At 36.3% G+C, this 26797-nt stretch overlaps 1 protein-coding gene across 5 annotated transcripts in view; it reads right to left on the reverse strand.

Moving 5' to 3' along the window:
* Window positions 1-26797, reverse strand: part of LOC136043853 (serine-rich adhesin for platelets-like) — a 267313-nt gene that overhangs the window by 153151 nt on the left and 87365 nt on the right. For 4 of the 5 annotated variants that reach the window (XM_065728839.1, XM_065728804.1, XM_065728812.1 and 1 more), the window contains one exon: window positions 15213-15319. In XM_065728839.1, coding sequence (XP_065584911.1) covers window positions 15213-15319 — 107 coding nt within the window. Of the gene's footprint in view, window positions 1-14744; window positions 14897-15212; window positions 15320-26797 lie in introns of those variants that run through there. The other variant, XM_065728821.1, reaches the window with a different exon arrangement.

The following is a 26797-nucleotide window of genomic DNA, read 5'->3' on the forward strand; positions in this document are numbered from 1 at the left end:
TTCAGGGCTCAGTGTATCGATGGCAGCTGCAGATATGCATATTTGGGCGATATCATCTGCGAAGTCACAATCGGCAGGGACTCTATTGCCATATTTCAGTTCGAATTGGAGCCGATTTGTCGTTCGATCCATGGCACAATCAATCACCGCGTTGAAAAGTTCAGGAGCAGCAACACAGCCTTGCCTTACGCCAGTATCTATTTCAAATAGTGGGCTTCGACGACCATTAACTTGGACAGAGCTTTTTGTACCAGTGTAGAGCGCCTTGAATAGGTGGCAGTATTTGTCAGGGAGACCCGTTCGCTGAAGTATCAGCCAAAGAGACTCACGGTCTACGAAATTGAAAGCTTCTTTCAACTCAACAAAGGCAATATAAGCTGTACGCTGGAACTCACGTGCTTTCTTGATGACCTGGCGAATAATGTATGTCTGCACAGTCGTGGATCTGTTGCGGCATGAAACCAGCTTGCTAAATCTGGCGGCCCTTACGGATGGACTGGTTACTTCTATCGAACAACCTCATGGCGAGTAGTTTGCCAGGAACTAACAGGAGTGTAATTCCTCTGTAATTCGAGCAATTGCTTCGGCTACCTTTGCGCTTCCATAGAGGAAGGATTATCCCTTCCTTCCATTCTTCAGGTATCAATTCCGTTGACCACGAGGGAGAATAGCATGTGCAGCCAAAGTAGCATTGCTGGTCCTCCGAATTAGAGCAGATCGACGGTGATCCCACAGGTTTCTGGTGCGTTGTTCTTCTTCATTCTGCACAGGGCATTTCGTATCTTTTCTACCGAAGGAGGATGACGCTCTGGTAGATTTGCACCTGTTGTTCACTGAGCGGACGCAGTTAGATTAGGATCAACGTCAATTCTTTCGGCGGTAAGTAGCTTTGCGAAGTGCTCCTTCGATCGGTCAAGTTGTGTGTCTTTATCTTCTAGCATTTTGCCAGAAGTGGATTTAGTGGCATCTATCTTTAGTGGTTTCTCATCACTAAGGTCTCTTACGGGCTTGAAAAGTGACATGACATCACCTATTCATGCCGCATCTTCTATTTCTTCAGCTTTTTTATTAACAAATTGTTGGTTATCACGGTGAAAAGCTTTGTTTTTGATCCCGTTTAGCCGTCTGTAGGAGGGCATATCTCTGACCACCCACACTTTCCGGCGCTGTTCGAAAATATACAGTGCTTCTTGCAATAGCCTGGGCTTCATTGAATATATCTTGCGACCGACGGTATTGGCAACCTCTAAAATATCGTTTTTGCATGTCTGCCAGAACGTGTCCGTCTCAACAAGGGTGTTCAGGAATTCAAAACCTATTTTGAATAGTTCTTTTGGCGGAATGCCTCAATTTTTAGTTTCTGGGTGTCCAACTTTGGCTGACGTCGCTCTGACGGCTGGGCTTTAAGACGCAGGCAGAAGTTCGATGCCACTAATCAATGGTCAGTATTCCCTATCTCAGTGCAACAATATGTTCTAGAATTCGCAACTGATGAGGGCCATCTATTGTTGACTATGATATAGTCAATCATATTCCACATTCAACCGTCATTGCTATACCATCTTGGCCTATAGATGTCTTTCTTGCGAAACAGGGTGTTAGCAATGACCGGTTCGTGAATCACATACAGCTGAAGGAGTGTCGTTCAAAGAATAGGGAGTAACCGGTCCAATTATAGGTTTAAAAGCTCCGTGGGGTCAGATACAGTTGCACTAAAATCGCCCACCACAGCCAAAACATCGTGAGGGGAAATCCGAGATATCAGAGGTGATGTCAGAGCTGAATAGAACTTGTCTTTTTCGTCCACTGGAGAAGCATTCGTTGTTGCGTAGCACACAATAATCGAAATCTTCCCATGCTTGTGGTTGAAGTGGGCAGTCAGTAGTATATCCGACATTGAGTTGTTGGATATGTGATGTTTCTTCACCTTGTTATTCATGAGCAGGCCTAAACAGCTGCTTCTACTGGAGGTTTGGCCTGACCAAATCATCCTGTAACCTGTACTACGATTTCTTCAACGCCTGATCCCATTAGGTGTATTTCTGTCATTCCAATTGTGTCAATCCCATGTCTCAACATCCCAAGCCCTAGAGGGTCATTTGATAGAATGACGATTTATTCATGGTTAAAACATTCCAGGTGGGTATTCTCAGCCCACTTTGGCCAGCAAAATTCAAAGGATATCCAGGGGCGGGCCGAGGCCGTAATGAATTAAAACCAATAAGATCCGAGCCTTGAGTAACATTTCTTTTCGATGTAATTATTTTTAACAGGAGAGTCGCAAGCCCAACCACCCCTAGAGCTGGGTCTGATTAAGAAACACTGGGGTGGACTCCACCCGCACCCATAAGGTTGGGGCAGCCCTGTTAAGAGAGATTAGTAAGGGGTTTAAGCCCCATATCGAGAAAGTAATTTTGTTCAGCATAGTCAAAGAATCTAATAACTATGTCTTTGAGGACGACTTAATCCCCCACAGTTCCTGGGGGAAGGCTACAAGTTATGAACTTTGCCCATTGTTTACATACAGTGTTGGTTATTGTCCGACTGTAGAGGTTTCAAGCTCAACTCCCCCTCCTACGTCCGTCTTTTCCCAAAGGTCATCTGATCTTACATTTAAGATAGCCTTTCTACTCCGCATTATTGAAAGGTCCAACAATTATGCCTTCTAGGATAACATGACCCCCACAGCCCCCGGGGAAAGGGCTATAAGCTATGAAGTTTTTTCCATTGTTTACATGTAGTATTTATATTGGGAAGTATAAAGACGTTTTTGGGGGAGAGGGGCGGGGGTTTCCACGCGGAGAATTTTGCTTGGGGAGGAAGTTTCCGGGGGTAAATTATTCAGGGGAAATTTTATACGAAAAACTTAGCCAGAACTTCAATACACAATTCTTTTTGTTTGTCTTATTTTCTCTTTGGCGACTCAATTTTGTCGAGACGTTCCGGAGGCATTGTCCGGGAGAAATTTTCAGTGGCGTTGGAATTAGAAAAAAAGACGATCATTCGCAAAAAAAACAACAACAAACAAACAAAAGTTTTTTAGGGTTTAAAGGTAAAGAGGGTGAGGGCCATGGGGTCCACTCCACCCCCAAATCCTATATTTTATTGAATTTCTAGATATTTTTTACTCAAGTAATCAATTTTTTTAATTATTCCCCCCCCCCAAAAAAAAATTCTTCATTCTTCCTCTTCACCATCCTATCGCGTGCTTGTATACAACTAAAACCCAGCGCTTCGAATTTACTGAGCCCAGTATACATAGACCACTAACAGAACAGTGACCAATATCACAAGTAAAAAAAAAATAAGTAAAGTTAATGTCATCCGTAGGAATAAAAATTAAATCCGCGAGCTCTCCAGTAACTACCAAATCCCTGGAGTGAGACAGCCACCAGAATTAATATTTTTTTAATATCTTTTTAATGTATACTTTACCTCTCAACAGTAAGAAATGCATTGAAATTAAATGATATTTAAAAAATCTTAGAATTTATATTTATTAAAAAATAAATATTTATTATTAGATATTTACTAACAAATAAATAAATATTATAAAAATAAAAATAAATAAATAGTTATTATATTAATTAAAAAAATTAAAAATAATATTTAAAATTAAATAATAAATAATGTTAAAAATATTTAAAAGATGTCATTTCATTTGTTTGTCTTGAACTTCAAGTCTACATTAAGAAGACACGGAAACACTTTTGTCGTATGGTTTTTTACGGGTAGAAAGTTCAGCCAATTTGGCGGAGAACCCTTGGGTTCGACTCCAACTGAGGGTGACTTTTTTGTACTATTATCTTTTATTTATACAACTGATGGTGATCCAGATCGTATTTTATGCAAAGTTGCCCCGGTTATCCATGCCAGCGTTGGTATTAAAAAACAATTAAAACATTTAATGGTGGTAGTCTTAATCCAGAGGTAGAAATTCATCTAGTCACCAGAGCCGTCGGTTTGACGGCTAAATATTTTCTATTAAACATTAGAAATTTTATGATATTATTTTTTTTGGATCGCTCTCTCTTTTTGGGGGGCGGAGTTGAATTCGATATCGTCCAAATATTCATAAGCTTAAAAACTGTTCATAAGTAACTCTAAATTAATGCTTTTACCAATTTGTATGGTAAAACCTCACCAGCTATAATACCAATAGTGAGCAACAAACAATCTTATATTGCAAGAAATACACTTTAGTATAACTCGAAAAACGCTTTATTTGTATACTGTAAAAAGTGGCCTTAATCGGTTTACTTTTACTGTACCAAAACTCCTATATTGTTTTGTGTTTTCAGTAAAGTGCTAGTTTTCTATAATCCTACAAACATAGGGAAATATGATTATTTGGTTTATTTATACTAGCTTTATTAATATGTATTAGATAGACTGTGAAATAATAATTTTTGTTCGTTTCAAATTCACACTTTACTCCCCTCAAAAAACCTAGGTTTTTATGGCCCTTGGTATTAACCAAGTGACATAAAGCAATCGCAAATTGCGGGACCTGTCGGTCCCGGTTTTGCTAATTTAGGCACTTCCAGGTAAGCTAGGACGATGACATTTGGCAGGCACATCAGGGACCGGACCAGATTAAATTAGAAATAGTCGCTTTCCCGATTTGACCATCTGGGGGAATGGGGAGCCGGTTAATTTGGAGAAATAGAAAAATTGAAGTATTTTTAGCTTACGAATGGTTGATCAGATCTTAATGAAAATTGATTTTTGGAAGGATCTTGTGCTATAAAGCTCTTATTTTAAATTTCGACAAGATCTTGTGACATTGGGGGGAGTTGGAGGGGGAAACCGGAATTCTTGGAAAACACTTAGAGCGGAGGGATTGGGATGAAGCACAAGTCCTAGATACATGATTGACATAACCGGAACTGATCCGCTCTCTTTGGGGTAGTTGGGGGGGGGAGGGTTAATTCTGAAAAATTAGAAAAATGAGGTATTTTTAACTTACGAACGGGTGATCAGATCTCAATGAAATTTAGAATTTGGAAGGATATCGTGTCTCAAAGCTCTTATTTTAAATCCCGACCGGATCTGGTGACATTGGGGGAGTTTGGGGGACTTAAAATCATGGAAAACGTTTAGAGTGGAGGGATCGGGAAAAAACTTGATGAAAAAATAAACAGAAGTCTTAGATACGTGATTGACATAATTTGGAACGGATCCACTCTATTTGGGGGAATTGGGGGGGGGGTTAATTCTGAAAAATTTGAAAAAAATGACGCATTTTTAACTTGCGAAGGAGCGCTCGGATCTTCATGAAACCTCATATGGACCTCATAACTAAGATCCCTTATCTTAAATCTCAACCGGATCCAGCGTCATTGGGGGGGGGGGAATCCTAGAAAATAATTAAAGCGGAGAGATCAGGATGAAACCGGATGGGAAGAATAAAAACAAGTCTCAGATACGTGACTGACATAACTGGTCCGGATCTGCTCTCTTTGGTGGAGTTGGGTAATTAGGAAAAATGAGGTTTTGTAACTTACGAACGGATGATCAGATCTTAATGAAATTTGATATTTAGAAGGATGTTGTGCTTTAAAGCTCTTATTTTAAAGCCCGACCAGATCCTGTAACATTGGGGGGAGTTGGAGGGGGAAACCAGAATTCTTGGAAAACATGAAAATTGGGGTATTTTTATCTTACGAATAGGTGATCGGATCTTAATGAAACTTGATATATAGAAGGATCTTGCGTCTAAAATGCTCCATTTTCGACTCGAATTGGATCCAAGGACATAGGGGGTTGGAGGAGGGAAACAGAAATCTTGGAAAACGCTTAGAGTGGAGAGATCGGGATGAAACTTGATGGGAAGAATAAGCGCAAGTTCTAGATATATGATTGACATAATTGGAACGGATCCGTTCTCTTTGGAGGAGCTTAGGGGTGTTAATTTGGAAAAATTAGAAAAATTGAGGCATTTCTAACTTAAGAACGGGTGACCGGATCTTAATGAAATTTGATATTTAGAAGGAATTCATGTCTCAGAGCTCTTATTTCAAATCCCGATCAGATCTATTGACATTGGGGGGAGTAGGAGGAGGAAATCAGAAATCTTGGAAAATGCTTAGACTGGAGGAATCGGGATGAAGCTTGGTGGATAGAATAAGCAAATGTCGTAGATAAGTGATTGACGTAACCATACTGGATTCGCTCTCTTTGGGGGAGTCGGGGGGAGGGGTTCAGTGCTTTGGCGAGTTTGGTGCTTCTGGACGTGCTAGGACGATGAAAATTGGTAGGCGTGTCAGGGAGCTGCACAAATTGACTTGATAAAGTCGGTTTTCCAGATCCGACCATCTGGGGGGGGGCTAAAGGGAGAGGAAAAATTAGAAAAAATGAGGTATTTATAACTTACGAGTGGGTGATCGGATCTTAATGAATTTTGATATTTAGAAGGACATTGTGATTCAGAGCTCTTATTTTAAATCCCGACCGGCATTAAGCCTCTGATTTTCCTTTTAAATCAATCTATCCCGTAATAAACACCAAAAACCATTAGAAGAACAGGTGTGGAATAGCAATAAACAAGAAAAAGTTGGAAAGTAACTTGACAACTAGAAAAATATCTCAGAAAAAAATTCTAATAGGTTCTTAGTGCTATGATTTCTCTGTATACATTACAAATAGTTTGATTCTGTCTATTAAATAGTAAAAAAATAAATAATATGAATAAATAAATATAACTTCAAGTATTCCCAATTTGAAAATAGGTCTACAGCTTTGAACAGTTCCAGAACCATATGCCTACACTTCTCCAACCCCTAAGTGGCAAGGGTTTGGGGTCAGAGGCGTAATTTGTCCCAAAATTAGTGGAAGGAATATTTCACGATTCACAGAAAAAAATAAACAAAAATAGTGAATTAGCTGAAAAATAATCATATATAAAGCAGAAAACCATGACTGAGATAAAATGCCTGATTAAGGAACTGAACCCTTACCATTCTTATTCAAAGTCTAACGCGCTAGTAGCTGAACTACGGCGGCTGATGATCAAAATCTATTTGTTTTTGTAGGACCAAGTTGTGTAACTTACAGCCCTTTTCCCAAAGACTATGGAGAACTATATCATCACCAAAAGCATAGTTATTGGAGCTTATTCAGCAAATACATTTAGAATTGGCTATTATAAAACATTGAGTTGATAAAAGCTTCTATTGTAAAAAGTGAGATATTTAGACTATATTTGGCGAAACTCAACATTCACTTACGCAAGTGAATGTTGGAAAATAAACACCCAGTTTGAAAAAAGGATCCTTGCATTTGAAAATATGAGCCTCAGAAGAATGTTGAATACAAGTTGGCAACAAAAAATTACAAATGCAGAAATACGCAGAAAAACAGGTCAACCTCCAGTCATTGAGTTGCTGAAAAGAAGGCGGTGGACATACCTGGGACACGTTCTTCGTATGGAAGAGAGCCGCCTTCCTCGAACAACCTATGAATGGAAGCCAGACGGTAGAAGAAAGAGAGGCCGCCCCAAAAATACATTGAGACGAACACATGACCGAGATCTGAGGACGGCCGGCACCTCACTAATACCTGAATGGGAAGACGTCATCGCTGCAGCACCAATGCGAGACGAATGGAGAGGCTTTGTCGACGCCCTATGCACCACCGATGGCTCTGGAGGAACTAAGGTCTAAGGTCTAAGGTAAGAGGGGAGGGGTACGTCAAGGAATAGTCATTTGTAATTTGAGATTCAATTATTTGTTCTTCTATAAATATGTTCCTCTGATGAACATTCAATATTTGAAATATCATTTTGCGAGCCCCGACGTCGGCTGATCGTGTTAAACAGTTCATAGTGAATTCTCACAACGAACTAGTGAGACATTCTAAGGTGGTGGGAGGGGGAGTATACGAGAACGGTTCTTGTGAATCTCCAGTTAAGGGTTTTGGACCATAAATATCACAATAGTACTGCTTTATACTTCCAAGCTTTTCCACTTAAGAAGTGGCACCTAAAGTGCCGTTTTTAATGCTATATGGCACTTACGGACGGTAGAACTGATAAAAAAGAACGTAGATATGAGCAATAGCTTTCAAATGAGCCATTAATAAACTCTCTAAGAAGTTCTGGCTGCCCACTAGCCCCAGGTTTTCTACTTGAGAAATGGCACCAATAGTATCATTTTTAGTGCTATTTGGCCCTTGCAGATGGTGGATTTTATAGGGAAAGCGTAGCTATGAGCAATACCTTTTATACGAGATATAAAAATCTGTCTACGATGTTTTGGTTGCCCGCTAGCCCCATCCCTTCAGAAATGGCAAAACAAGTGCCACTTTAGTGTCGTATGGCACTTGCAGATGGCGGAACTTATTAAAGATGGCGGAACTTATAAAAGAACGTAGATATGAGAAATAGCTTTTTAATAGCCCATTAAGTATCTTTCTATGATTTTATGGTACCCCACTAGGCCTGCTAAAAAAAAGAAAGAAAAAAAAAGAGATAGATCAGTGCTACTTATGCAAAAAAGTGCTACCGATTTCCTTGTTGTTCAGGGAGAGGGACTGTAGTTTCCCTGTATTATGTTTTCGACCATGTTGATTCCAATGGCACACTTTTCATATTGATCTGACGCTATTTTCAATGGGTTTCAAACTTTTCGAAATCGCCAATAATTTTTTTTCACTATGAACTTTTGCTTTTAAGACAAACCGAAATAATAGTTACCAATCCTGAGTAAGTGTTAAATGCCATTTTGTTTTTTTTTGACTAAGCAGTTTTTTTTTCAAAACGCATTTCTTAACTTTTGGTTACTATGGGCTGTGGTTCGCTCCTTACTAGGTTGCAGCTACTGCTGCAACCATGAAAGGGTAACCTTCACCATTTCTATTGACAAAGATTACTTTCAACATGGGGTTGCTGACTTCAAGCCACCTGGTGTACATCTCAGAAATCCACGTGAGTTGCGCAGTTCCACCATGCTTGGGCACAATTCTACCAAGCATGGTACAATCCCCAAAACGCTTCTAGCCCTCGTGGTGCGCGCAACCTGGTGTATATAATTTATGAGAGAGAGAGAGAGAGCAGCCCCTTGACCTTCACTTGTGTATCATTACCATGAAATGTGAGCATATCATTAAATTACTTGGTTCAGAAATTTCAAATTGTATCCAGGATTTTGTTTCCGGTGGGGGAGGGGGTTACACACAAACACTTGAAAAACCTTATAAAAAATTTTATATTTATTTTTATTACGTTTTACGATAAGACAGCAATTTCGAAGGGAAAGGTTCAAACTCTAAACACCCCTTCCAGATACGGCCTTGACTGTGGAACAACAAGGGCGTAAATTTATATAAGGTATGGTGTCAACTACCCCCTCCAGACTCAAGTTTCCCCCCCTCCCCAAGCTAAATCTTGTCAAAAATCTTGTCAAAACCAAGATTGGTCTACATAATTCAAGCATCCGCAGAAATAGATCAGTTTTCTCTTATATACCTTTGCCTTTATGATACGATATACGTCATTTATCATTTTCACTTGGTCATCTTAAATTGACTAGGAAAAATCAGCTCCTACTTTGACCCTCCCCCCAAGAATTTTGAAGAAATTATGTTCGTGTGGAACAGCAAGGAAAATTAGCAATTAGAAGCAAATTATTACAAATGAAAATCATACCGGCAATTATTGTGCACAAGAATAATTTTCATCTTTAAAAAAAATCTTTTTGTGATGATGTGCTAAGAGAATCTGTTGGAAAACCTGTAACGGCCATTATTGTTCAAAAATTAGACACACCTTTTTGTGTCATTTGCATTATCTCCTAGTTTGGGCAATAAGTGTCGAAGTGTTATCATTTCTTTGCCAATTTAAATAGAAATAAAAAAAAAACATTCCTTTAAAACAATATCAGTCTGTTCTTCAAAAATCTCGCTAGTAAAAGACATTCTGGTCATTCGATACTGAAGATCTTTTTTTCTACAGGTATTGGCTTCACGGGGGGATGTTCACTTAAATAATCAGTTACACCACATGGCATGTTCCATGCATGGTGCGAATACTACTCCGCGAAACTTTGACTAAGGAGTGCTTTCGTGGGTGCAAGGTGTGGATGCATAACGTGTACTTCGATATATATATATATATATATATATATATATATATATATATATATATATATATATATATATATATATATATATATATATATATATATATATATATATATATATATATATATATATATATATATATATATATATATATATATATATATATATATATATGTATATATCGAACAGTCAAAATTGTCTCGCGGCTTAAATTGTTACAATGGTCAAACCATAGGCTTAATGATTAGACGTATAAGCTGGAAGAGACTTTACAACAGGTGCATTTTGAAATAGCGCCTTGCATTTCTTTTATACATTCGTACATTTGCGATGTCAATTTTTCGGAGATTTCGGACTAGGCCTACTAATTTTTCTGTCAGCAAAGCTTCGAGAGACAATATTATAAAGCAAAGGTTCTAATAACGTAATTGGTTTTCAAGCAAAGCTCACATTTTTTTTGCCATTGTTATTTTTCAGAGCGTTTTTTTTAAATAGTTGTTTAAATGAAGGTAAAACGTAGAACTGGATACAAATACAGTCAGCTAGGACTTTTCCGATTTAAAAATAGAAGATGTAGTAGTAATACATTTCCAGGCTATGCATACTTTTTACAGTCTGGACGCTCTTTTCAAACAGTTCGTGGTAATGAACTGTAAGTAAGGAGCGACCCGGCTCAATAGTAACTGAAACTCGAAAAAACAGAATATTTATAAAATAGACATATCAAAAGAATCGGCTTATTATGCATATTTTAAATATATAAGTTTCATTAAGTCTAGTCTTACCGATTAAAGGCTACGAGACTAAAAAAAATTGCCTGATTTTTGAAAAAAGAGGAAAACATCCCCTAAAAGTATTAGCATTTTAATGAAAATCACACCATCAGATTCAGCGTAACAGAAAACTTTACAGTAATTGTTTCAAGCTCCTATCTGCAAAATGTGGAATTTGTATTTTTTTTGCCAGAAGAATGATCAGGGATGCGTGTTTATTTGTTTTTTAAAGAGTTGAACATATCAACCCAGTGTTCCTAGAATATTGTGAGAGGGCTTATTCGAACGATTCTAAAAGTTCTAGTGAACTTTTTAAGTGACCAAGAAGAGCGGAGGGCAACCAGGCCCCCTCCCCGCCCCTGTTTCCTCAAGTCACCCGATCAAAACTTTGATATAGCCATTTTGTCCATCATAGTTTAAACGCCCAATATATAACATGCCCCCCCCCCCTCAACCCTAGGGGAAATGTCTTTAAATCATAAGATTTGCCCATTTTTAAACATAGCGTTTGTTATTGTGAATTATGTATAGATTTTCGGGTGGGGGGTAATATTTTGCTGGGGTTCTTCCACGGGGGAATTTTATATTAGGAGGGAAGTTTCCGTGGGGGGGGGGGTAAACTTGTCAGGAGAAACTATACACTGGGGGAATTTGCCAGAATTCCTGTACAAAATTATTTTTACATGTCTTGCCTTCTCTTTTCCATGTCAATTTTACGCGTGGAGTTGTTCGGGATAGGATAATTGTTCGGGAATATACATCAGGATTAAATTGTCTAGAGAATATTTCCGTGGGGAGGGGGATTTCTCCGCAGAGGTGGGGCCAAATTTCCCGACAATACTTAAAAACGATCAGAAATTAAATTTTAAAAAAGCAACTTTTTTCAACTGAAAGTAAGGAGCAACATTAAAACTTAAAACGATGAGAAATTATTACGTGTATGAAGGGGATAGCCCTCCTCCTTAACACCTCGCTCTTTACGCTAAAGTTTGAATCTTGTCCAAATTCTTTGAGAACAACTCTTGAAACACAAGGCTCGTTTAGTTAGAACAATAGGATGCTTATTTAAAAGTACTAAAAAACCTTAGCGTTAAGAGTGAGGTGTTGAGGAGGGGGCGATCCCCTTCATACACGCAATAATTTCTTTTCGTTTTAAGTTTTAATGTTGCTCCTTACTTCCATATAATTTTTTTTTTCGATTTAATTCTTTTAGTGTCTGAATCCTCCTCCTGAGAAAATTTTCAAGACTGTCTCTACCGAAGCGGGAACAAAAGAACAGTTTTTTTTCTACTTTGAAGGATTTTTTAGGAGATTGGCTACATCTTGAACTTCGCAAAATTTCTCAACAAAAATAAAAGATATGAATGATTGCCCAAACTACTCCCGAAAAATTAGGGCAACAGGAAATACGGCTGAACTCATTAATTTTCCAGAATTTTCAACCGACCTATCAACTAAAGATGTTAAATAAGTTTCTTTACTTTAAGATTATTCTCAGCGGACTTTTTGCTCCTCAATTCTCCCTCTTTTCTTTTTCTTTTTTCCCCCTTTTTTTTCTCTCCCTCTTTTCTTTTTTATTCAAATCTTCTCATGTATATCTCATACCCCTTTAAAGATTTGAAAGATTTTTTTTTCGTAAGTTTATCCACAATACAGAGTTATCAGCAGAACAGTCCCGTGGGAGCTGGGTTAATAATACCTGGGAAAAAATTGGTTACAGCTCCACCTCCCGATTCAAATAGAATTAAAAAAGCCGAATTAAAGTGAAAATTTGATCTAAGTGGGCAGCACCCAGCCACGGCCCCTCTCCAGCCACAGCGCTCTGAGTAGTGGCCCCGGTTGCCCCCCAGTACTTGTCCGTTTAACGGAACGCGCTCAAGTTTCCCTTCATGGATCGGTTATGATTTGCTTATTTTGAGTAAGACAACCACGATCCATTCATATTTTTTATTAAATATTTAATAAATAGAGGTGATTAGGGGATAGGTATTTCATATAATGGATTCTGCCTGGCCTGCTTTCCCTAATTCGTTTTATTACTTTCCATAGTTTGGTTGTTAGTCCCCCTGCTCGTATTTCAAAATGACAAAAGGTTATGCTATGTTTTTTACTTTGACTTGTTTTAATATTTTTATCTTATTACTTAATATTATTATTATTACTTAATATTTTATCATCAATAGGCCTATTACTTAATTTTTAATATTACTTAAATAATATTTTCTAATATTTTATTATTGTGAAAGAAGGTGCTTGAAAATTATTTCGAAAAGTATCATCCAACAAGCACGTTATTCAGAGCTAGGCTAGCAAAGAGTCGCTGTAGAACAATTTTGTTTGACAATCCAAACCATCCCTTCCTCCCCCTCCCAGCCTAACTACTGCTACTGCTACCTTTATACCACCCCAATTTACTGCTCTTTTAGAAAGTTCAAAATTGTTTTGGTAAATGTATGACAGTTCATATTATTGACTTACTAATTAAATGAACTTACCACTCGATGCCTCTTTTTTTTAATAATCATTTATATTGTAAATTCAAATTTAAGCACTTTTGAGCTCTTAAAAATGACGAATTTTCAATTAAAGTATGAGTTATCGGTCGTTTTCCAACAAAATAATGCTACATTTTCTCAGTGCCAAAATTATTTATAATAAGGTTAGTTTAGTTTAGGGTAGGTTGTGTTAGGTCAAAAGTGCTTAAATTTGAATTTGCAATAGAAGTAATTATTATATTCGTAGAGAGCATATACAAAGGGATCGAGTGGTATATTCACTTTATTGGTAAGTCCGTAATATGAACTGTCATACATTTACCATTGTTTTTGCTAGGTGAATAAGAATTTGAATGAGGTAAATGTGAATTTGGACCCTTGTTTATGTAGTAAGTAAGTAATCAGATTAACGTCGCTTCTTGACCACTAAGGTCCCTGCGTCGGCCCTGCAGGGCATTGCTACAGCATGATTTGACTTCTGGGTCCCGTATTACCAAGCTAAGGTCAAACCCACTGTGCCACCACAGGACCCCTTGTTTATATTCTAGACAAGAGCCCAACTTTTAAATTTATCCGCTCAACTAATTTATGAACTGTAAGGCATGAAAGATAATAGTAAAATCGGCCTTAGCTTTGACCAAAAATTTAAATTTGAAATAAAATTCAGCTAAGATCCTGAGAACCACCTTCGCAAGACAAAGAGAAAGCTGACTGTAAGTCCAACTTGTTTTACTTATTTATTTTTTTCAATGTAGGTTCACCTGTCACTACAGGTAGGGGCCATACTGGGGGGCATAACATGTAGGGAAGCGGAAACGCTTGAACCTGACCCTACCTTATTGATTTTATTTTTAGATGAAGGTCCATTCCTTTTGGATTTTCTGTCACTTGACTCGGCAACTTTCTGAGATAGCAATAAGCCACTATCCTAGAGTTATTGTGAGGGTAGTAGTCTCAGGACTAACCCAGGTAAATATATGTCTGTTCATATTATTTACTTACCAATAAAGTGGATATACCAATCGATGCCCTTTTTTTCATCTTTCCGAATATAATAATCACTTCTATCGCAAATTCAAATTTAAGCACTTTTTGACCTAACCTAACCTTATTACAAACAATTTTGGCACTGAAAAAATGTAGTATTATTTTGTCGAAAACGACCAAGAAAACGGCACTGAGAAAACGAAGTAATATTTTGTCGGGAAACGACAAATTTAAAACGACAGTTTAATTGAAAATTTTGTCATTTTTAAGAGCTCAAAAAGTGTTTAGACTTGAATTTACAATTGAAGTTATTGTTATATTCGTAAAGAGCATGAAAAAAAAAATTTAAAATATAAAATAAATATAAAAATAAATATAAATATAAAAATATTTGATACTTATCGGTTACCTATATAATAGACACTCGGGAAGTGAAGCTCGATTAATGCTAATGAAATGAAACAAATGTGATGAATATATAATAGTTTAGAAACAAATTTGGGCTATATATTTGCACATGAGAGGGGGAGGTAGAGGTAAAGCATAGCATATATTAATACGTAAACTAACCATTGCTATATTTAATATGTGCTTTGCTTTACCCCCCCCCCCTAATGTGCAAATATATAGCCCACTGTCGATTAATGCTAATGAACTGAAACAAAATATGACGAATCAACATCCATGGTTAGACACTATTTTCTATCACTAGTCAAAGCAAACTAAATGATTATAATCCTATCTGACCTTTGCCATCCAAATGATCGACAGTATAAAGAAGTTACTTGACCAGTTTCTTGTGTCGAAATTTAAAGTGTCTATTCTACAACCGATAAGAACCAAATATTCACACAATTTGCTAGAAATAAAAACTTACTTTTAGTCGAAATGTTTGCTCAAAAGGTAAATTTAACTTCTTTCCAAGTTTTGTTGCGTTTATCCTACTCTTGGGAACAACAAACACAGTTCTCACATCCAATGCTCCTAGAAATTATGAAAAATTAATATCCGCGGCAGAAGCGTGACTATGCATCCAAAAAAACACATAATGATATCAAACGACCATAAAGCACGTATCATTTTCTGACACTGCACACTCACTCGCACACAGCCAAGCATACGAAAAGTCATTCTCTTGTTCGATGCCAAGCGGATCTCATCTGTTGCTTAAGGGTACCGTTGTGGTGCAAAAGCCATTATTTTCTGAACATAACCACAAGTACCAAAAAAAGAACAATATTACACCTATAGGCTATACCGGAAGTGGGACCATCTTTAAGTCACCCAGCCCAAATCTTATTTACATATTTAGATTCCATGCCGATTTAATAATCAAGCAGCCATCAATCGTTTTTTACTGTACTGAAGGCCCACAAGCTGTTAATTGACTCTTTTTTAGTGACAGGAGGTCGTTTGCTCGAGAGAGATTTATTATGCCGCAAAGTGAGAGTCGGCTAATGCTGAATGACGTTCTTCTCAAAAGACCGAAAGTGGAACTGAAATGTGGTTTTTAAATTCGAAATGACAATCGATCCAGCATTTTTGTAAAGGTAGCAAATAATTATGCAGTATCACGTAGCCTAAAATTAATTTTACATCCTCTTTTATACGTCTGAAAGATAAATCGAGAGATTGGTAACATAAAATGGACATATAGCCTACAAATTTATTTTGTAGCAAAGGTGAATGACCATTGAGTAGTGAAATAATACACACACACACACACACGCTTCTGTCAGAAACTTAAATTTGCCCAGAATTCTGGAAGACTACTTAATCAAATTATCAAATAAATTTCTGTGTTTTTATTGGTTAACTCACCCCCTCCCCACAAACACACACTGAAAACACATGTTCATGCTTAAATTATGTCGCCTATCAGGTACGTACGCAGGAATTTATTTTTGGGGGGGGGGCCAAAACCTTCGAAACAGCAGATATAAAGTAGCACTTTTTTTTATAGTAACTAAATAAATGCAAAAAGCACGTATATCGGAAAATACAGATTAACTTTAATCAGTAGTATTGTAGCGGATGGGAGAAGGAGACTGAGGCCCCAAAAGTACGTTTTAGACTCAGGTTATGTTCATAGCGATTTAGAACCAGTAATTAATCTATTATATCCCACTGAAAGGGAAATTTTAGGGTTAATAGTACAACATGGGTGCTGTGGGGGTAGTTCTTCTATTGCAAAAACGTCGATTTTAAAGAAAAATGATAGTTTCCAAAATTGATCCATTAAAAGCTGTACTTTATCCTGAAAACGCCATAATATTAAGGATAATTATATTTTGCTGTGGAAAGCAAACTCTTTTTACAAAACAAAATAACAGTACAATCGCTAATTACTTCGAAGAGGGTAAAAAGTTAGACAGAAAATGGGTTAATAATTGGGCTGTGACTTGATCAGATAATTGCATGCTGTAAAATCCCAAAAAAAGCTTCATACATGTATCTAGATTCTTAAAAAATGTCCTACTTTTGCCAGAAATCCCAAGAAACCATGGGGAAATTACACATTTCAAAAAATTTCGGGGGGGGGGGCCGAAGGCCCCTCCCCCCCTGATTACGTGCCAGTCGCCTATATATATGGTTTAGGAAAGGGGGAGGAGTAAAAAACCTTCGATAGTAAATGAATATTTTGGTCAATTATAGCTGTCTCATGTTTTGAAAGTTTCTCCATTACAAAACAATATTTGTAGACAACTTTGTCCACATCGGAAATGGCGGCAAAAATAAAACCAAAAAGGTACACAAACGCATCATTTCAAGGGCTGGTTTCGTCTATGAAATATATAATATTAGACAATATGTATTGAACAATATTAAATATAAATATTAGACAATATTAGACAAAATCTGTGTGAATTGGCATGCTTGATCTTATACAAAATGACATATTGAATAACGACACATTTCTTTTGAGGAAGAAATTATGTAATTCTTTTGAGGAAGGAGGTCTCTTCTACCAGCCCATTGTATTTATACCTAGCATGGACCTAAGGTTCCCTAAGATATAGGCCTAGATTGAACGAAGGGCATAAAACTCTCTCAATAATAAGTGGTACGCACAACTTGAATCGACGACTAATTGTGTGTATCTACAAGCGCATCCTGTAACTTTGAGGATCTGCCTATATATATATATATATATATATATATATATATATATATATATATATATATATATATATATATATATATATATATATATATATATATATATATATATATATATATATATATAGGCTACATATATATGGTGTTGTATTATAATTCCTTTCAGGCTTTTCCCGTAAAAAGGAACCTTTTTATAAGTAGAACTGGAAAAAGTGGCATCTAAAAAGAGAGAAAAATGACAAAGTGTGGAAACTTATGCCTAATTCATAAACTGACCTTTCAAGACATGGACGAGCATACGCTGAAGTCAATTAAAAAAAATGCAAATCATGATTAAATGATTTAATTCCATTAGCCTTTATGTAAACATTTGTTACTAGAATACAGGACCCAATTTTACGCATTAAGTAGGTAGCTGCTGCACTTCAATCACATTTTAGAATACACAAAAAGAGTCAACACTTAAGGACAATTAAGTCCTCCTGTGATAAATAATACTGATAAAGCTAACAATGTTGTGTTAGGTTCATACTTATTAAGTAAGTACACTTATTGGTATGAAGATACGCCTATATGATTGATATGAATTGTATACTAGTAGTTGCAGAACTTTGAGTTTTTATTGGTAGATTAAGTCTTACCAATGCCGGTACTTTCTGAGTCTTACTAAACCGGTAGGGCACATTGACCTACGCTCAAGAACAGATAAAAATCTTTAGCTTTAAAGCTAAAGATTTTGTAATATCTCTAAGGTGTTTAACATACATTCATCGAATAATTTATTATTTTGTAATAGTGAAATTTCTTGAACAGTTTTATTGAATAAACAAACACATACTAAATAAACAAAGGCACAAAAATCATAAGACTCAAAAGTTTAAAAGCCCGTAAGAAAATGTATCACAACGCTTGAAAAAGGCTAGACTATTAGATATGATACGCTTAATATGATTGATGTGAACAAGGCAAATAAACCCGACTCGAAGTCAATACACAACAAATTGACTAAGTCTAGGACTAAGACTTAAAGTTGACTTAACGCAGTCTAGTTAGACTTAAGGTAGACTTAAAGTTGACTTAATAAAGAAAGAATTGCTTCCCATGTATTTTTTGTTTGTTTTGATATGCAGCCTTACCCTGGGGATAAAAGATATTTGAAAGATTTTTGGTAGCATCTAAAAATGTCAATTAAAAAATAATGATCTTTCTATTTGTTATTCTATTATACTTATTTCCTGAATGGGCTCTCGAGTCCCATTCCGTCAGTATTCCCAAAGTAATTCAGCATGACCAACTCAATCCTTTACATTTTCGATTTTTTTTAAATCTTCGATTTTTCGATATTCCAATTTTTTCGATATTGGTATTTCGATATTTTCGAAGTTTTAATTTCAAGTTTCTTGATTGATCCTCACTGATAAATTAATAATAACTTGGTCTGTTCCTGCCTCTCCTGTTCAATTTTTTGTCTCCAACAATGATTGGCATTCCTCATATTGGGACAACTTCTACATTTGAGCGCTCCTGCTCCAAGCAGGTTTTGTTTACTCATCATTGAGTCTTTACGTGGTGAACCATACAATAATATTTAGATTTTAGGTTAGAAGCGTGATAATAAATTTTTAGAAGTCAATTTGACAAATAAATAATAGAACTCTGTTCTATTTTGGTTTCTATTCGCACCTATCCTGTTCAAATTACTGAGAGACAAATGAATGGCGGACTTTTAACAAATATTAAAACAAATAACTATTCTACTATTCAAATGAAACTAAAAAACAACATTAAACCTATAAATAAACACAAATCATTGCATAATTGAGGAGGGCCGCCTCCTTAAGCCCCTGGTCTTTACGTTAAAACTTTATAGTGTTATTTTCAAAGCATTTATGAGTGCAAAAATGTAGTCAATGCATAACTGTTAGGATTGATTAACCGCTTTTAGGAAATATTAACCGAAAATTTAATTATTTAAAGCAAATGGAGGGCTTTTGGGTTTTTGAGGTATTGTGAAAAATACTTAATAATCTATTCCAGTTGTGCCCATTCCCTAAAGATAAGGGTTTATTAAAAAAAAATATGAAAGAGTTTTTCACCACTGAATACCGAAAAAATTTTTGAGTCAATTTAAAAAAAATAATAATGAGGTTACCGCTTCTCTCCTATTAAAGTTTTTGCACGGTTTTTGTTTTGAACCACATCTAAATTATCATGTTTAAAAATTGTATTAGTCTAGCAAATTGGAGTCGCCATCGGACTCCCACCGGGATCTACTAGGCCCACTTCACTAATCAAATCGCTTGTAAGTTAAAGCATTTCTTGTAACTTCCAAACTAATACACAAGTTCCCCATCGCCATTTACTTCATCAATATCTAGAAAACGGAAGAGGAGTTGCTAGATGTTTTCCAGAATAATTACCTATGGAAAGTTTTAGGTACCCTTTCTAGGGCTATAACGAGAGATAGGTTGAGATAGCTAGGGCACGATCTTTGGATGAAGGATGACAGATTGCCGAAGATTGTCCTTTTCGGCCAACCGTCTTTGGCAAAACGGAAAGCAGGTTGTCCGTGGTTGGGGTTGGGAGGATGCAGTAAAGAAAGATTTGAGGAAAATAGGAACTCCCTGAGATGGTGTAAAGAGGGAGGTTTTCATTAGATTCGGATGAAGCAGGAGCGTGCGTAGGTGTGTTGACCTCAGACGGCTTGGTGTTGTGGTGAGTTGTTAGCAGTAGTAGTATCTAGAGAAGAAGTTTTTACACACCTAACGCGAAGAGATCTGTGAGACCTCAAGAGTTAACTTTTCTCTAACGACAAATAATATAGAAAGAAAAATACGGAACCTAATTTTCAACGAGACAGTCTGTTAAACCAAAGCAATAATTAATTTTATTTCTGAAGTTCCTTCGTTGTTTGCCTTAAAAACTTGGGCAAATTGAGGTCCGAATGATACATTTGATGTTTACGACCTTCAGATGAAAATGTGACTTGTTGACCAGCTTTTCTTTTCTTATAGTATTTACTCCACCAGCAAAGGAGACAGCTTATTTTGACGAGCTTTTTAATTTTAAACGATTTGCCATGGCTTTACCGTAATATCAAGACAAAAAGTGATTTTAGCTGTCTTTGTCTACAGCTATATTTCTGCGCAAAGGATGTCTATTGTAATCAGTATAATCAGTAAAACAGATCAGTAAATTATTCCTTCCAGAAAGATGTATCGCCCGACTTCGATGATCGATTCAAGCGTCGTTGCTGAAGCACCTGTCACATTCCAGCAAAAAAGTTTTCTTTCATTTCGAGGCAGATTTATTATTTGACGAACACTAAGCGACAATCTTTTTCTTATCCTTTCATTCAGCCAAAAAGGATAGACAAATATAGACACTCAAGAATAAAGGGGCAAAACGCACGAGGGCCCGACAAGAATCTTCTATTTGGTTTACAAACCAGAATGTTTGGGTCTTGAATGCTCTAGACCCGCCACATGTGTCACACCTCCGCAGCATCACATCTCCTTCGCGACACTTGGTCTGTGCCACTTGATTTGAAAATGGTAAAATAAATCCAAAACATAATCAAAACAATACTTTACGATAGTTCATTTTGAAACAGTGGTGGGACAACTGTGCATTGGCAGCAACAATGAATGAAAAGCTAAGATTTGTCGAAAACATCGTTTTTTTTAATTATTTTTTTTTGCTTTTTTTGCTAAGTTTAAAACTTCCAGCCCTTTCCCGGGGAACTGTGGGGGGTTAAGTCATCCTCAAAGACATAGTTACTAGATTTTTCTACTACGCTGAACAAAATGGCTATGTGAAAATTTAGATTGGGTGACTTCTGGGAAAAATGAGCGTAGGTGGGGGGTAGCTACCCTACAATATTTGTGGTCACTCAGAAAGGGCACTAGAGCTTTTGATTTTCGATCAACTGAGCCCTCTTCCGATCTTCCACGATCACTGGTTCAATATGGTCACCCCTGAAAAAAACAAACAAACAAGTAAACACGTGTCCGTAATCTTTCTTCTGGCAATAATAATAAAAAAATGCAAAATTGCACATTTTTGTACGTAGGAGATTCGAACCTCCATAGTAGGGTTCTCTGGTAAGCTGAATATGATTTTCATTAAGATCATTTGATATTCTTGTGTTTTCCCCCTTTTTTTCGAAAAATTTCCCAATTTCTTCAGGCTCGTAACTTTTGCTGTGTACCATTAGATTTGATGAATTTTATTGATTTTGAATAAGTATCAAAATTCGATTCTTTTGATATATCTATTGCTATTAAGAGTCTGTTTTTTAGAATTTCGATTACTGTTGAGTCGCATCACTTCTTACTTACAGTTCGTTACCACGAAATGTTTGGAAAGTAGATAATTTAATTGAAATCGCAGGTAAATCCAATCTGAAAAAAACATGAAACTGTCCCTTGAATAAGTTTTCGGTCGTGTTCAGGAGTATTCAAGCGTAAGCGAAATAGCAAACAATTTTTCATGCCCTTTGTTACCATTTATACGCGTGAAGCTGTGCCCTCAGACTAGGCTTATCGAAATAAATAATAATCAACACAGGTTGGATGTTGAACTCAATTTAAGACTAAAATTAACATCATTAGTTCCCGATTTGAAGTTTTTCTGATGACTAGAAATATCATCCTTTGGGCTAAGGACAAAATATGTGAAATTACCTTTCTTATATAATCATTTTGCTATTTTCGTGTATGAAAAGGCAAACAAATAACTTGATATATGTTAAAAAAAATATTTATTCTGTAAATAAAAGTGGTACTTTAATTGAAAAAATCTTGTAATTTACTTAGTTTGGCATCTTAATCAATGTTTGAAAATTCGAATAGGTCAATCTGAAGAGGCTTCTGAAAATCCTGATTGGCTATCATTTTCTAATTTTCTGATGCAAATAAATACATTGGATGATTTTAACATTTAAATGTATGGGAAATCTGACTATTAACATCGAGTAACGTTGGATTTTGAAACTAAAATAAGCATTGGTGCTATCAAAATCTTGTCGTGATTGGGCCTTAACTCAATTGTGGAAGAAAAAAAACGGGTGAAGAAAGTCAATATCTTTCGAGAGCAAAATTTTAGTTACTTTCTCAAATATTGCATCAGCTATCAAGGGCCATACAGTGACCATGCAGTGGCCATCAGCTATCAAGGGCCATACAAGGGCCATACAATATTGCATCAGCTATCAATATCTTTCGAGAGCAGAATTTTAGCTACTTTCTCAAATATTGCATCAACTATCAAAGGCCATACAGTTAAATACTTTGATTTATACCAGTGATGGTCTATTGAAATATCAACCAACTTTTTTTCCACACAATTCTTTAGGGATCCAAACCTTATATTGGTTTTTTGGCTATTAGATAACTACTGTAGCCGAAATAAAAAAGAGAGCCCGTTCGGCCGGATTGTTCTTCTAGCTGTGACAGCATATCGACTAAAGTTTCTGTGTATCCCTGCTTCGTGTAACTCGTAGAAGCTGACAAGTGAGGCCTAGATATATTTTTCCTCCAGCATCTGAATGATCATCCTCTTAGGGGAAAGCCATCAATTCTTCCCTCGAAGCTATTTTTGGATGTTTGCTTGGGAAATACAATGGACTTGACTTATTGGTTGAAACTGCTGCTGTTGGATTTTCAGCATGAAGGTATGAGAGCAGTGAAATCAAACAGTTCGTGGTAACGAACTGTAGTAAGGAGCGACCCGGCTCAATAGTAAACGAAACTCTAAAAAACGGAATTTTGATGCTAAAGGATATATCAAAAGAATCGGATTTTTATGCTGATTTCAAATATATAAGTTTCATCAAGTTTAGTTATTGTCATCAAAAGTTACGAGCCTGAGAAAAATTGCCTTATTTTGGAAAATAGGGGGTAACACCCCCTAAAAGTCATAGGATCACCATCGCATTCAGTCATAGGAACACCATCGCATTCAGCGTATCAGAGAACCCTATAGAAAAAATTTCAAGGTCTAATCTACAAAAATGTGGAATTTCGTATTTTTTGCCAGAAGACAAATCACGGGTGCGTGTTTATTTTTTTTTTTTTTTTTTTTTTTTTTTTTTTTTTTTCCCAGGGGTCATCGTATCGACCAAGTGGTCCTAGAGTGTTGCAAGAGGGATCATTCTAACGGAAATGAAAAGTTCTAGTGCCCTTTTTAAGTGACCAAAAAAAATTGGAGGGCACCTAGGCCCCCTCCCACGCTCATTTTTTTCCCAAAGTCAACGGATCAAAATTTTGAGATAGCCATTTTGTTCCGCATAGTCGAAAACCATAATGACTATGTCTTTGGGGATGACTTACCCCCCACAGTCCCTGGGGGAGGGGCTGCAAGTTACAAACTTTGACCAATGTTTACATACAGTAATGGTTACTGGGAAGTGTACCGACGTTATCAGGGGGATTTTTTTGGTTTGGGTGTGGGTTTCAGGGGAGGGGGCTATATGGGAGGATCTTTCCTTGGAGGAATATTTCATGGGGGAAGAGAAATTCAATGAAAAGGGCGCAGGACTTTCTAGCATTACTATAAAAAAAAAAAAACAATGAAAATATAAACATGAAAAAGTTTTTTCAATTGAAAGTAAGGAGAAGCACTAAAACTTAAAAAAGAACAGAGATTATTACGCATATGAGGGGTTCTAAAAATACTTTAGCATAAAGAGCGAGGTATTTAGGAGGAGATAAACACTTCACTCTTTATGCTAAAATTTTTTTAAATAATTTCAACTATTTATTCTACGGCCTTTCTGATTCAGGGGTTATTCTTAAAGAATTGGGATAAAACAAGATTTAGTGTGAAGAGCGAGGTATTAACGAGGGGACCAACCCCCTCATATATATAATCAAAAATATAAGAATATAAAAGTTTGTTACGTAAGTTAATTCTTAAGTTACGTATTTTTTTTTACTAATAAAAACGTTCGTTAAAAATAAAAGATCTAGTTGCCTTTTTAAGTAACCGAAAAATTGGAGGGCAACAAGACCTCCTTCCCCACCCCTTATTTCTCAAAATCGTCTGATCAAAACTAAGAGAAAGCCATTTAGCCAAAAAAAGAATTAATATGCAAATTTCATTTTAATAATTTATGTACGGAGAGCCAAAATCAGTCATGCATTAATTAAAAAACTTTCAGAAATTAAATAAAAAAAACAAGTTTTTTTAAATGAAAGTAAGGAGCGACATTAAAACTTAAAACGAACAGAAATTACTCCGTATATGAAAGGGGCTTTTCCTCCTCGACACCCCGCTCCTTGCGCTAAAGTTTGATTCTTTCTCGCAACTCTACTTTTTAAAACAATAAAAAACTTTAGCGTAAGGAGCGGGGTGTCGAGGAGGAAAAGCCCCTTTCATATACGGAGTAATTTCTGTTCGTTTTAAGTTTTAATGTCGCTCCTTACTTTCATTTAAAAAAACTTGTTTTTTTTATTTAATACGAACACGGTACGTGATGCCAGTGAGCTTTCGGAGTGAATTTGTCCTGGTGCGTCTTATGTTTCAGTGACATTTGCCTGATTTCCAAGTCGACTGGAGTAACTTGAAGGATGCTGAGGTAAGGACAAGGTGTCCTTCAATATTTTTAGGTAAATCGTTTGTGTGTATCAGCTCACTATTGAGGGTAAAACAGTGGTGGACATAATCAAATTATTTTCATTTTAATCATAGTTTTACTGGGTTTAAAGTCTGTATTCCAGTGTTAAAACAAACTTCGAAAAGAAAACATGCGATAATTTTACTGGTTAGTTAGAACAGTAAAGGACTATTTGAGCAACGATATACCTGAACTACTCAGATTAGATAAGGAAATGACTCTTGTTCTCACACGTACAAAATTGTATATACAGACTATAAATATCCCATTCATGTAGATAAACACTTCAAAAAAAGGCTCGATAATCAAAAGTTCTAGTTCCTTTTTTGTGTGAGCAAAAACATTGGAGGGCAGCTAGCCCCCCTCCTATGCTTATTTTTCCCCGAAGTTACCGATCAAAATTTTGACATAGCCATTTTGTTCAGCGTAGTAGAAAAATCTAGGAACTATGTCTTTGAGGATGACTTACGAATACGTCTGCACTCCGGCGATAAAAAAAGAAAACATCTAAAATCATACGATAACTTTACTGGTTTAGTCATAGCAGTCAAGGACTATTTGAAAACATACCTGAACTACTAGGAATAGATACAGAAATGACTCTTATTCTCACACATGCAAAATTGTATACACAGACTATAAATATCCCATTCATGTAGATGAATACATAAGAAAAGGCTCCAAAATCAAAAGTTCTACTTCCCTTTTTAAGTGACCAAAAATGCTGGAGGGTAGCTAGTTCCCTTTCTATGCTCATTTTTCCCCAAAGTCACCCGATCAAAATTTTGACATAGCCATTTTGTTCAGCGTAGTAAAAAAATCTAGTAACCATGTCTTTAAGGATGACTTACGAATACGTCTGTACTCCAGTGATAAAAAAAAGAATACATCGAAAATCATACGATAATTTAACTGGTTTAGTTAGAACAGTCAAAGACTATTTGAAAACATACCTGAACTACTAGGAATAGATAAGGAAATGACTCTTGTTTTTACACACACAAAATTGTATATACAGACTATAAATATCCCATTCATGTAGATAAACACTTTAAGAATTTTTTTCCAGAAAATGCATAGACTAGCAGACAGAAAATTTATTTGCTGATACACTTGAGCTGAAATGATTTAAATGCTTTCGTTCAGCTTTAAAATAATAAATAGAAATAAATAACAAATTATGTGGAATTACAGATTACCAAAGATCATTCTTGTCGGCCATCCATCTAGGATCAAACGAAAAGTAGGTCATCCCCGAATGGGGTGAAAGGAGATTGTAAGGAAAGATTTAAGGGAAACTGGATTTTTTGAAGAAATTTGATGCACAAAATAGAAAGAAGTGGAACTTGGTACTGTGTGGTATTAGTGGTATTACTCGAAGAGAGAACTAGGGTTAAGACTTTCTATCAGTCTACAGAAGCACCCCCATAAGCTTCCTGAGACTATTACTAACGCAGAAAAATATGAAATGCCTTTCAATACCGAGGACACAAATACTGATAAAATAGTTAACTTAGAGAGTGAGTTCACTAGTATAATTCTGATGGATATCTGATTACTTTTGGTGGATTTTCCCTCCCATTTTGCAAGCTGATTGCCTAGCTCAAAGTACTTTGGGTATGTAACTCCAATCTTGATAACAGCCAAATAGCAGAAATAAGCTAAAAAGAGGCGATATACTTGTTTCACTGAATATTTGATTCTTGGTTTATTTTATGCTTAAA

Source organism: Artemia franciscana, chromosome 1 (genome assembly GCF_032884065.1).
Source record: "Artemia franciscana chromosome 1, ASM3288406v1, whole genome shotgun sequence".
Classification (NCBI taxonomy): domain Eukaryota; kingdom Metazoa; phylum Arthropoda; class Branchiopoda; order Anostraca; family Artemiidae; genus Artemia; species Artemia franciscana.